This window comes from Emydura macquarii, unplaced genomic scaffold, assembly GCF_026122565.2.
Source record: "Emydura macquarii macquarii isolate MOO-44397 ecotype Brisbane River unplaced genomic scaffold, CSIRO-AGI_Emac_v2 contig_3295, whole genome shotgun sequence".
NCBI classification, from domain to species: Eukaryota; Metazoa; Chordata; order Testudines; family Chelidae; genus Emydura; species Emydura macquarii.
Window position 1 is genome coordinate 2369307 of NW_027133432.1, and position 12761 is coordinate 2382067.

General features: G+C 42.3%; 1 protein-coding gene across 2 annotated transcripts in view; it reads right to left on the reverse strand.

Moving 5' to 3' along the window:
* Nucleotides 1–10501: 10501 nt before the first annotated feature.
* Nucleotides 10502–12761, reverse strand: part of SLC17A5 (solute carrier family 17 member 5) — a 28516-nt gene continuing 26256 nt past the window's right edge. For both annotated transcript variants that reach the window (XM_067532632.1, XM_067532631.1), the window contains one exon: nucleotides 10502–12163. In XM_067532632.1, coding sequence (XP_067388733.1) covers nucleotides 12026–12163 — 138 coding nt within the window. In that variant the 3' untranslated portion in view covers nucleotides 10502–12025. The remainder of the gene's footprint in view (nucleotides 12164–12761) is intronic.

The following is a 12761-nucleotide window of genomic DNA, read 5'->3' on the forward strand; positions in this document are numbered from 1 at the left end:
GGAGGAGTTTCTTGCAGCATATGGCTAGTTTCCTTACTGATATTGTTATCACTAATTCAGTATTGCCAACCCAAACATTCAAAAATTATGAGATTGGCTAAAAATCATGAGCTGTTTAAAAATAACATTTGAGCCTTTTATTTTTCTGGCTTTTCTGCCTTTTGAACCATTAAGGTGATAAAAACTGGGCGGGAACTCAGAAGACCTGGTATCTATTCCATTGGCCTGCTGAGTGACCTTGGTCAAATCACCTCACTGCTCTTTGCCTCAGTTTTCCCCATCTGTAAAATGGGGATAACGATATCGATATAGTAAAGTGCTTTGAGCTCTACTGATGAACAGCACTCTGTGAGAACTGGGTGATATTATAGTATTATTATTAGATTTCCTTCACAACCACAAGGGCTAGAAACTTTTTAAAAAAATTGAAACTGAGATACTCTGATAATCTAAGGACTCCAGGAGCTGGGACTTTAACAAAAATATCAAATATCATAATACTTTTAATAAAACTGCAAGAGATAGTAAAAAATGAAATTACTCACCTTGTGCAGTAATGATGGTTCTTCGAGATGTCTCTCTCTATGGGTGCTCACGGTAGTTGACTCCTAAGCAGTGCCCATCATTGGAGGTTGGGGCTTTGGAGTCGAGTCTGTTATAGATGATAGCACCATGGCACTGAATCTGGCATCTGCAGCTGAGTCCCCGAGGATGGCATAAGGTTCTGCAAAGGTGCGTGCAGGTGCCCAGGTAGCTGCTTTGCAGATTTCTGATATAGGGATGTCCTTGGAGAAGGCAACGGAAGAGGAGACCGATCTTGTAAAGTGCATGCGTATTGAAGAGGGGGGTGCTACATTACACATCTGGTAACAGAGCGTGATACAGTTTGAGACCCATTTGGAGAGCCTTTGAGCTGAAATCGCTGTACCTTTTGACTTATCTGCAATGGAGAGGAGGAGTCTTGAGGATTTTCTGAAAACTCTTATTTTGTCCAAGGCTCTCCGTTCGTCAAGCATATGGCGATGGCTTCCCTATTATCCTGATGAGGTTTAGGATAAAAAGGTGGAAGTTGAATAAGCTGATTTATATGAAAAGTGGACGTTACCTTGAGAGTGAACTTTGGATGTGGTCAAAGAGTGACTTTGTCGGGGAAGAAGTGAAGGGAGGCTGCACCATCAGGGTCACTATCTCCCCTAGCTTTCTTGCTGAGGTAATGGCATTCAGGAACGCCATCTTCATTCCACTGCTGGCAGACGGTTGCAATTGCTGCTAGGCGAACCTTTAGCAAGCTGATAGAGAGACCCAATTGCTTGAGAATCAACAGCTAGTCCAGGATTACTGGCAGGGTGGCTGTAATCAGAGTGATGCCCTTGGGCTGACACCAGATTTGATTTTTTCCCCATTTTTGTTGGTAGGTATGACAAGTAGCTCCTTTCCTGGTGTGTAATAACACCTCCTGCACCACCTCAGAGCAAGCTGTTTCTATGCACTGGAACCACAAAGGAGCCAGGCTTTGAGTCTATGAATTGGCAAATTGGGATGGAGAGCGTGTCCCCTGTTCTGTGATAGCAGGTACAGAGCAATTGGAAGAGTCATTGGGGGACATGGTGTCAGCTGTGACAGGTAAGAGTACTACACCTGCCTGGCCAGCTGGGAGCAATCAGTAGGATGTTTGTTTTCTCTTTCAACAGGACTTTCAGTACTAGAGGGAATGAGGGAGAGGTGTAAAGAAGACCCAGGCCCCACAGGAGGAGGGGAGTGTCCCCCATGGAGTGTCGTCCGATCCCTGCTCTGGTGCAGCACTGAGGACATTTCTTGTTCTAGTACGTAGTGAACAGGTCTACTGTCAGTGTCCCCCATTGTCAGAATATGTAGGTGTAGGACCACCAAATTTATTTCCCATTCATGGCTGACTGGGAATTTGCAGCTGAGATTGCCCACAGTTCTCACAGGAAGTATATCTGCTTCCCGAGGCAATGCATTGCTTCAGCTGAGTCAGGCTCATCCCTGCCCAGCTCTGCTCAGCCGAGCCCGGCAGCCAACGGGACCATGTTTTCCACTGGGTTGAGAAATCGTCCCGGTGCTTTGGCCCAACCTCCAGCAGCTAGGAGGTCACCTGGGTTTAGTCCTTAGGCGGTTGGGGGCAGGGGTCCCAGGAAACTTTTCTCCTCTCACCTGGAAAGTTGGGGCAGGAGTGGCCCCTCTGCAGAAGGGGGATGGAGCTGTGGGGCAAGAAGGGGCTCTCCCAGGGGACAGTGCAGTCCACCATTGAGGAGAGGGGAAAGAGCCGCCTTCTCTGCTCTCCCAGGCCCCTGTGAAGCGGTGAGTCACTGACAGGTCAGCACCATGTGGGATGGGGGGGAGCTGAGGCCACCAGCTGAAATACTGCTGGGAGCAGCCCCCACAGGAGTGGGGGAGGCACCGAGGGAAATGCTCAGCAGCCTCTCTCTCCCTTTCTGACTCCAGTGATGAGAAGGGTGGTGCGCAGCAGGAAGACGTTGCCGAGCAGGGCTGTAGGTGAACTCAGTACCCGGGACCCCATACTAAGTAAAGGCGAGTCTGGTGTGTTGGACACAGAAAGATCCGTTGCGCACTGGAAATCCGACGGTGCGGATGGCGTCATTGCTGGAGGTGGTTGCCGGTGTCGAGAGGCTTGCATTGATGGGTACTGGTGCCGACATCCATACCGACGGAGCCTGGCCTGGGGTGGATCTTCTGTGCTTTTTGCCCTCCCGTGGTAACAATGCTGCTTTGCCACATCCACTGGGTCTTTAGGCAATCCGACTTCCTCCGTCAGTTCAACAGGCATGTGTCTCCTGGGTATCAGATTTAGATGGCTTCGGTGCCGTTTGGCCCGATGATATTGATTGAGCCGAGGATTGTTTTCAGCTCGATTAGGGCTTGCTAGGGGACTCACGGACCTTTTCTTAGCGGCCTTCTGTGAGTGGCTCATCTTTGTGGGTTCACCTCCCTTCGAAGTAGAGGGCTGTGGTGACAGCTCCTGCGGGGACAGGGAGGTTGAAGGGCCAACTCAAGGAATGGGAGTTTGAGTCTTAGCTCTCTGTCTTTCCTGAATCTGGCTTTCAGTTGCTGACGCAAGTCACGCTTTTGTGGAATGTGCTTCTCTCCCTGGCAGCGAACGCACTGCAAGTGTCCGTCAGTTACTGGGATAAATTCCTTGCAACTGAGGCACTTTCTGAAGCTGGGCATACCCTTGTCCAGGGGGGTCCCCCCACCGAGGTTGGTGGGAGACAAGCCCCTTTTTTATCCCTTTTTTTTTTTTTTTTTTTTTGAGGGAGGGAGGGAGAGAGGAGAATGAAGAACTGCCAAATAAAATACAAAAATAAATAAATAAATAAAGAAAAATAAAATAAAGAAAACGCTTCAAGGGAAGCTAAAAATTAACAAGTCTAAAAGAGTTAATGATCCGAGGACAGCTCGAGCTCTGTCTCTAGCCAGGGGTGGTTGAGAAGGAACTGAGGAGGGTTCGCCCACATCCGCTGGCTAGCCTCATGGCAGGCGAGGAGCAGTGCATGTGTGAGCTGAACAGACACTGCTAACAAAGTCCTCCGATCAGCAGCGCAGGGATGCAGACGCACCGACAGTGGAGCACCTGTAGGGACACTACTTGAAGAATTGTTGTTGTATGTGATATTTTATCTGAAATCTGATAAAGAGGAAAGCCTCATAGGTGATGGTCAGAGGCCTGATTTTTCAAGCACTTAACCACATGAGTAAATTTATTCACATGAGCAGTCCTACAGAAGTCAGTGGCTAAGGAACTAAACCAGGGGCTTGCCTACATGAGAGGGTTGCACTGATTGCATTAAGCCAATGTATGAATTTAAATTGACTTAATTAACTGGGTACAAACCCCTATATGGACAGTCTTATTTCAGTTTAAGAAAGTCTTATGCAGTTTGGAACAAGTTTAAGCTAAACAAATATAAGCCTCTGAAACTGATACAGGAGTGTCCACAGCTGGGTGTGCACCAGGTAAACTATATTCAAATAAAAACTGATGTAAGTTAAACCGATGCAACTTTCCTGTGTAGACAAGGCCGAGGCGTCAAGTCGTCTGGGTTTGATTCCCAGCTCTGCCATAATTTCCTGTGGGACCTTGGGCAATTCACTTTGGCCCTGATTCAGCAAAGAACTTAAGTATATGCTCAATTTTCAATACATGCTTAACATCCCATTGATGTCAACAGGGCTCTGTGCAGATACAGATGTCCACCCACCTAGAGCTACTTCTTGGCTTAGAGCCTAAATCTCTCTACATTCAGTTTCCCATCTGTAAAATGAGGATAAGCTTATCCTACAATACAGGGTGTTGTGAGATCAAGTTGCTTATATTTTGTGAAATGCTCTGAAGAGCGGTAAGAGGCCGTGCAAGTAGATAGAGTGATTTATGTACAGCTAATGATTTTTAAAGCACTTTAAGACCACTGAGTCATACCTATCCTTCCATATGTTTAGACAGCCAAGGTGGGTGAGGTAATATCTTTTGTTGGACCAACTTCTCTTGTTGAAAGAGAGAAGTTTCTGAGTTTACAGAGCTCTTCTTCAGGTGTGCATGAGCTCAAAAGCTTCTCTCTCTTACCAGCAGAAGTTGGTCCAGTAAAAGATGTTACTTCACACACCTTGTCTTTCTAATATCCTGGGACTGACACAGCTACAACATCACTGCAGGCTTCCATGCATTTGATAATTACCATCATCCCTAAGTGAATATTTCTCTACATTTGATCATTTTCTACCGATATTTCTTCAGTCCTGTATTAGCACTTGTACATTTCCTGTGCTTAACTTCACTGCTGTCCCACCAAAAGTATTCAGCAATCCCATCTGCTATATATTCATATAGTTAAAAGCAATTGCTTAATATATTTTAGTCTCCCACTCTCTACCCGTAGAAATTTTTAAACTGAAACAGAGGGCTTTTTTGTAGGCATATGAATTGAATATTAATAAAAGAGCTTTTGTAGAAATAGGCACATTATATAATTAAACTCCATGACATAAAAACCACTAACAAAAATATTCTGGACAGTGAATTATGCATTTTCATGAACATTTCCAAAGGATTTATAGAACAAGTTACAGACTGAAAGAGTCTCTTTTTAGTCTAAGTCCTCACTCCTTCAATGATGTGCACAGGCAGCCCCTATGTCAAACTCCACTGATTTTAATGGGATTCTGTGTGCATGTAAGGGTCTGCTTACTGGAGGTCCTGAATGTGCAAAAACTAATGTTACTTCCAGTAATGGTGAAAGGCAGTGAGCGACATAGACTTGAGGTAAACCAGGAGGAAACTAGATTCTAGTAAATAACCAATTTCTCATTAATCAAGAGGCTGATTTTGCCCCCCTTAATTATGTCAAGTAGTGTCCTACTCTGAATATTTTCTTTGGTGAGTGTAACTCTTTTTAAACTATGTACTTTCCTAGCCTAGCAGGGGAGGAAAAAAAAAAAAAAAGAAACCTATGCAATGTGTACTGCACATGCACAGCATGCAAATTTAAAAGGGTCAGAACTTGGTCAGATAAAAACCAAATTTCACTTGAAGAGTTATGTTTGTACCAAATTTCAATTTTTTACTGCTCACCCTTTTCCCTTAAGAGTGTTCACAAAAAAGTTACAAGAATGTTTTAAATAATGAGAAAAGGCATCCCCCCTTTATTTAGAAATAGCAGAAGTGTTTTTGTTTAACCTTTCAAAACAAACAAACAAAAAAGCACCATTGGATCTCTTCACTCAAAAACTAAAATCGACAAAATCGTGTGGTGGCTGACGTCCACACTATCCTCCCGGGGTCAGTGGAGTGCATCCTCACCAGGAGTACTTCCACGGACCTAAGAGGAACAGTGTGGGGAGCCCCACAGGCTGGCTCCCAGGGAGCTGTGCCCACCCACTCCCCAGTCTTGCCAGGAGCCAGCCCTGGGCTTCTCCCATCCCTGTTCCCCATCGGGAGCCAGGGGAAGCTGACAGAGACTTCCCTCCTCCCCATTCTCAGAGGGAAGCAGTTCAGAGCTTCTTGTCCCTGAGGAGTGGGGTCCAGCTACCCCAGCTTCTCACTCCCTCCCTGCCCCCTGCTCCCCTCCAGGAGCCAAGCAACCTCTCATGGATCAGCCGTGAAATGGATAAGGCTGCCCGACTTCCGAAGGATATTTGCCTAAAAGGAAGAATGAAGACTCAATGGTCCTAGTCCATCAGCAAGCTAGTACCTGGATATTGTACACAGTGTAGTGTACACAGATATATGTACATAGTACACTTCGTACAAACTAGTAAATAAATATTGGCAGAATCCATGCTAAATTAAATGCCAGCATAGGCCCTTGGTGAGTGCTGCAGGCTGTTGTTTGAAGCAAACCACTAAGTGAAAGGCTAATACAATCAGTTGTCTCTTAGCTGGGTTCTTCTTGCACTTCCTTCTTTGGCTGTTTCATTCTCACAAGATATTAACTTTTAACACTATGACAAATCAGACCTAGATCAATTACTGCAATTATAACTTTTTCTTTAACCAAGAAGGCTAAGTAGCATCTCATGCCATTTTAGTTTTATATTAAATCTGGGATCACCTTTATGTAGCATCCTGTAAATCAGAAAAGTTAACCTGTTACTTAACAATCAAGACAATCTTTGGTGTTAATAACTATGTGTGGTATATTAAATAGCCTCCTTACACTAACAAAGCAATGACATTTCAACTTACGTCTGCCACCCACCCATTTATTCTTCCTTTTGGGGCTTTTTAAAGTAAAGGTGCTTGTACAGTATGAGCTTAATGAGGCTCAATACCAGCTTGTAAATGTTTTACTGAGACATCTCACAAGCAGAGTAGAAATTAGGCCAGCTCAGATCTAGGCTGGGAGAATTCCAAGAAAAAGACACAGAAAGCTGCATACAGTGGTGCTGCTATTTGTGTTTGTATGGTACCTAACACAAAGGGGCCCCAGGCACTATTGCAATACAACTGATAAACAATAACATTATTGCTATGCTAGAGTATTAGTTCAAAGAAGAATGTGTGGCTCAAGCAGCCATCTGTAGGGGGCGATGGAAAGCCTTCATTCAAAGCACCTGCCGTGTTACAGATTTATCAGTGCCTTTTGTTATGACCAGGGCTTCAATGCTGCTGCATGGCTGAATTGCAAATGTTCTTTATGTCCCAAATTTCCCCTGTAGCGTCAGTTATTACATGATTCTTTGCTCTTTCCCAAGCCATTGTTCTAGTGGCTACACTCACGTGGTCATGGGGAAATGATCTCTAGAGATGGACTATATATTTTCCTTTAAAAAAAGTTTGGGCGTACTTTGGCATAAAAGGCTCTTATTTCAAAATAAATATGTTCACCATTGTACAAAACACAGAGGACAGCAAAGTCCTTGCTCACAGGAGCATCCAAACTAAACAGATTGCCAAAATAATTCAGACTCAAAGCAGCAGTGTTTTTCTCTGGTTCAAGACCTGGTAGGTTGTTGGTGGGTTAAATCGGTATATTTAAAAGAACTGATAGTCACAGTGACATGACTTGGTGTTGTGACGCTCAGCATGGCATCACCTATCTTTTAGGTACCTACAAAAATCACAGGAATATTGTCACAACCCACAGAGACTAAGTTAGGTACCTAAGCCCAACCCCTCTTGTGGAAATAGGTGTCTAACTGTGCTTGCAATCCATGAACTGAGGGAAGATAGGCATTTGGCTACATAAGCTTGTGTGTGGGGCCCAAAACAAAACCACTGGGGAGAAGAGTGAGGGGAAAGGGAGGCCCTTCCTTATAATTAAATATTAATTTGAGCCAGAGAAAGAGTGGGACTGACTCTGTAGCCTCGTAGTGGGAGCACTCATTTGAGATGTAGACAACCCCTGTTCACACTCTCCTCATTGTCGAGGCGTGTCTCACACATCCTGGGTGAGTTCCCTGTTCCCTAGGCTAAACATTATAAGGGAGGTTCTCCTCCTCCTCCTGACATCCCAGTTGTTTTGTGTGAACTTGCCGGAGGGGCCTGATCCATGAGCTGGCCTCTGAGCACACCAATCGGATCAGGCCCCATATGTGAGTTAGTCAGTCAAACGCCCATCTTTCCCAGTTTGTGATTCTCTCTGGAGTCCAGGTGAGAGACAGGTGCCCTGACATCTAGAGGGAGGCAGCAGTGCAGATGCCCAGAGGCTGAAACATACAGCTCCAGGGAACTTTTACTGCAAAAACTCAGATGCTGAGTGAGTTTAGGCACCTCCATGGTTAGGTGGCAGCCAAGCAGTTTTGTGGCTTGCAGTGTCACCTAAAAATGGAATTTAGGCACCTTCATGGACTGCACCCCACTGTCCTTAGTACGCAGACTAAGTTATCCAACTTTACTTTCTTAAATATTTATCTGTATTTTGAATAACTCTTTGCAGTAGTGCCCAAGATTTCCTTTGGGGCCTCTGGTCTTTGATCATGGAGGCATGATTCTGAGTGGTACTGTACAGAGGAAGGAAAAGGGTGGGCTGGCTGGCATGGAAAGAAATGCATTTTTGTAATCTCTCCTTGGAAGTGACCAGCATCCTGAACAAGCACAGTTGTGATATTTTTGCAGCACTGGATACTGGAGGCGGTGAATAAAGAGGTGAGAAATTTCTAGAAATGGTGAGAAGTACTTACTAACTCTCTTTCATCCTGACTGTTTAATTCACTGTTGCTAAACTTGGTACTGCTGGAGTTTTGGCTTCTTGCCAACAGAACGTCCTAATTTCTTCAATACTTATAAATTTGGTATTAGGTTAGTAATAGAAATAGTAGATCATTGACATATCCTTGCAAGTATAACCTGGCTATTACAACTCTTTGTATAAGCAGCCAATTTTTGTTTACCCTACCGCGCCCAGAACAGGACTTGGCCAGCCAACTACAGCTGTTTATAGGAAATGACTTAGAGACATGAAAGATATAAGATAACAGGTAGACAGTAGACATTCCCAGTACAGAAGTGTTTATGTGAAGAACGGAGGAAGAACATTTAAGACGTGACTAAATCAAACTACCTTTACAATACCCAGGTCTTGTTTCACATCATCTTCCCTTCATAACGAATTCTGAAAATAGTGAGACTCAATTAGACTCAATTACCAGTTATACACGGTGGAAACAAACTATTTCAGCAACATCAGGAGGGGAGAAAAATATATCTTTTGAGAACAGGAGCTACAGCCAAAGAGGGTATTTGACAGAAATAGCTCAGCTCCTGGGAAAGTGGATCAGTTAATAGCTTGGTGACTAGCTACTAAAAGAAGACCACAGTAAGATGTGATGTGGGGAAGCACAGAACACCCTTACTTACATTAAAAACAGAAGTTAACAAAATGAAGTAAGGAACCAGTTACACAGGATAAGGAGGAAAATGAATCGATACAAATTTAAAGAGAAATTTTTAAAAAGTTAATTCATGATTTTGGGTGTCCAACTTGAAACTTCTTAACAGGGCCTGATGGGTGCTCAGAACTTTCTGAAAAGAATCAAGACCCTTTAAAGTGTCAAGTTGGTCACCCAAAACATCCTAAAATAATACAAGGAAGCAAACAGATACATTGAGAAGGCAGAGTGAGCAGTAACACGGTGAAGAGGCAGAAGTGCAATAATGATTTAAATTTTGGACATTTTAATGTATTTTTTCTATTCTATGGGCTTGATCCTGCAAGATAAAGTTAAGCATATGTTTAAATGCTATGCTGGATTGGCGCCAGAGTGCTTAACATCTTGCAGATCAAGCTCTATATTATTAAATGTTCCGATTCCTTCAGAATAACCCCAGCTAGCTTTGGTCTGCTTTCTAGAAATAAGCATCAGAACCTACTGTAATTTTTCTGTCCCTCTTTCCAACCAAACTTTTCACTTACAATTAATTGAACATGGAGTACCTGTGTCAATGAAGCATGAGATTAGAAGAAAAAAAAAAGAGGTATGAAAATCAGAAATTCCAAGACAGTCTGGCCTGGATAACTAAAATAGAGTCTGTGGTGTTAGATCTAATTAATGTTTAATGTCTTAACTCACAGATGAAAACAAATCAAAATAATGATCAGATTCCATTTTTCTTCTGGAAATTCAATTTTAGTGGTCACCAAGGTGCCAGATTGACAGCCCTGGAATCTAAAGCTCTGTCTACAGAACAGACCTGAAAAAGAAAATGTAGTGGCCATGCAAGCCTCTCCCATACTGCCACACCTCTGACATGGAACATAAACTGAACAAACCTCTTCCCTGGCCACCTACAGGTTATGTCCTAACAATCCTTTTGACTATTTGGCACCATTTTTGCTGAGGGAGACCAATTGCTTTGTGAACACAAAATGAAATTACCTCTTTCATACTATCAGTTGATAGACAGTACTCACCTCTCTCTGCTAGATTTGAAACTGTGCTGCAGTGCTTAGAAGTTTAGTTTGTTTAATTAGAGGATACAATTTTGGGAAGTGATCATTTCCAATAAAGTTTGCATGTATCAATATTAATTCCACACAAATTTGGCATAATTTATTGTAGAAACAAATTGATACAACACAGCTTTAACATACTTCCATAGTAAGACAACATGACACTTCAATGCAGACCAAAACAAAAATTCTTAAAGCTGGTAAAGAGAGGCAGTTGCCATTTCCTAGAAATGAGGTCAGTCAGACTCCACTGGAGCACCAGTAGGCAGGTGAACCAGGTTTCTCTTTTTGTATTGGTAGTAGGTGCAAAAAACAAAGCAAAATGTTCCTCACCAACCTGCTCCAATCAAGGAATCTTTGGCAAGGGATTTTTTACCTGCTGTATATAGTGACTACTCTAAATGGGTGATGTTCAATCACCCTTTTCTTCTAGACTATCATTTTCACTCATAATTTCCCTGATCCTGGTCTAATTGGGTTTGTAGCATCCAAGTGTACATTTACAGTAAGAATGATCCAAGTGTGAAATTCTGTACTAATAGCACAATTCTCTCTGACTCAGAACATCAAGAGCCTGGGGCAATTTCCAAAAATGAAGTTGCACCAGTTCATTTCCCAGTATCACTGCTTTCTAACCTGTGAACAAGGCTAGAGTAGGCCTAGAGACCTAAAAAGTATTATCCTTACTCTCTGCACTGGTTTCATTTTAGTATATTTCCATTGGCAATTTTACATATATTGACATGAGCAGAATTTGAGAGTTCCATTGCTTTGACTGCTTATTGTCATGACAAAAAAAAAATCATTTTAATACAAACACCTAGTTATTCTGCTTCTAGTGCAATCTTTACATTGCTTAGAGTTCAAACTATTTGTCTATGTACACACCACACGATACTGACATACCATACCCTACTGAGAAAGGGTGGGGGAGGACTCCCTCTGTGTTCGTCTCATATGTAAGTTGCTTGTTGTAAATTTGATCTCTGATTACTCTGTATTAGTTGTGAATCCATGTTCAAGAACATGAACATTTATTTATGTTTACATGTTGGAAACGTGTATGTAGTAGAATAGAGCCCTGTAACACCAATTAAAATATTGGTGAAAAGAAAAATGCAATAAAAACCTCTAGAAAACCTAGAAGTTCCTGGACATTAAAATTGTAGAAGAATATCAACTTCATCATGAAAATTAAAAAAAGGCTGCATATCACATACCATTCTTTACATGCCATTCCTCCTCTCAACACCACACACAATCCTTTCTCTTTTCCTTTGTCCTGTCAATGATAGAAGACCCCTCCTACCCGTTTTAATTCAGAAAATATTAAGAGGTGGCGGGAAATGGGGCCCAGCACACTGATTTAAAATTCTAAGTTTCAGATCATGTATCTGATATCAAGTCCTACTAGAGCTAAGTAATTTCTTGTTACAGAAATAACATACATGCACTGTCAAGTGACTTCCAGTACAAAGATAAAATGGTTAAACTTAAAAGCTTTTGTAGCTTTCTGGGCATCAATATGAAAGGCACTTTTCAGGTCACACGACTCTAGAACAGTGATTCAGTATAGCCTTGATATCTCAATAGCTCCTTCAGTTTCTATGCAAGTGGCGACCATTGAGTGCCCAGTCCTGCACTTCTCCACTGCCAAACAATGCAAAAAAAATTGCTCCGAATAAATTAATAGAAGCAGCAATGTAGAAAACAGTCTGCCATTCTCCCACAGTATTCTGCCAAGAGAAAAAGAAAAGAAATCAGTTTACAGCATCATATCTTAGAATTAAGTGTTACTAAAAAGACATTCTCCTCGTACTCTTTCTTTTCAAATGAAAATTCTATACTGTGCAGTTTCATGTTGACATCAAAAGCATTACTAACACAAAAGGTCAACATAAATAGCAATATGAGTCAAGTACATTTTAAAAACATGCAATTTACAAAGATATTCTAACATCACTGTGAGAAGGGCTGGCCCACTCAGTTTATGATTAAACAAAGTGAGAGAAGGTCCTAACGTATTGTCTCAAAATTGTATTTGGCTAAACCAAAGCATGGAGAATGTCAGCCTAATAGAAAGGACTATTTAGCTTTCAGAGCAGCAGTATTTCTTTCCTATGCTTTACTGGTAATCAATTTTATTATTTGTTACTATATTATTATTCCAGCCATGAGTTTTATGTCAACATTGCAGCTATGGACTGATTTTGGCCCACAGAGGAGTTAACTAGTGGCAGTGAAGGGCTGTCACTGAAAGCAGGATGAAAGTTTGTAGCCTAAAAAAGTCTAGGATGCATGAATGGCATTGGCTAACACTTTTCTAAAAAATCA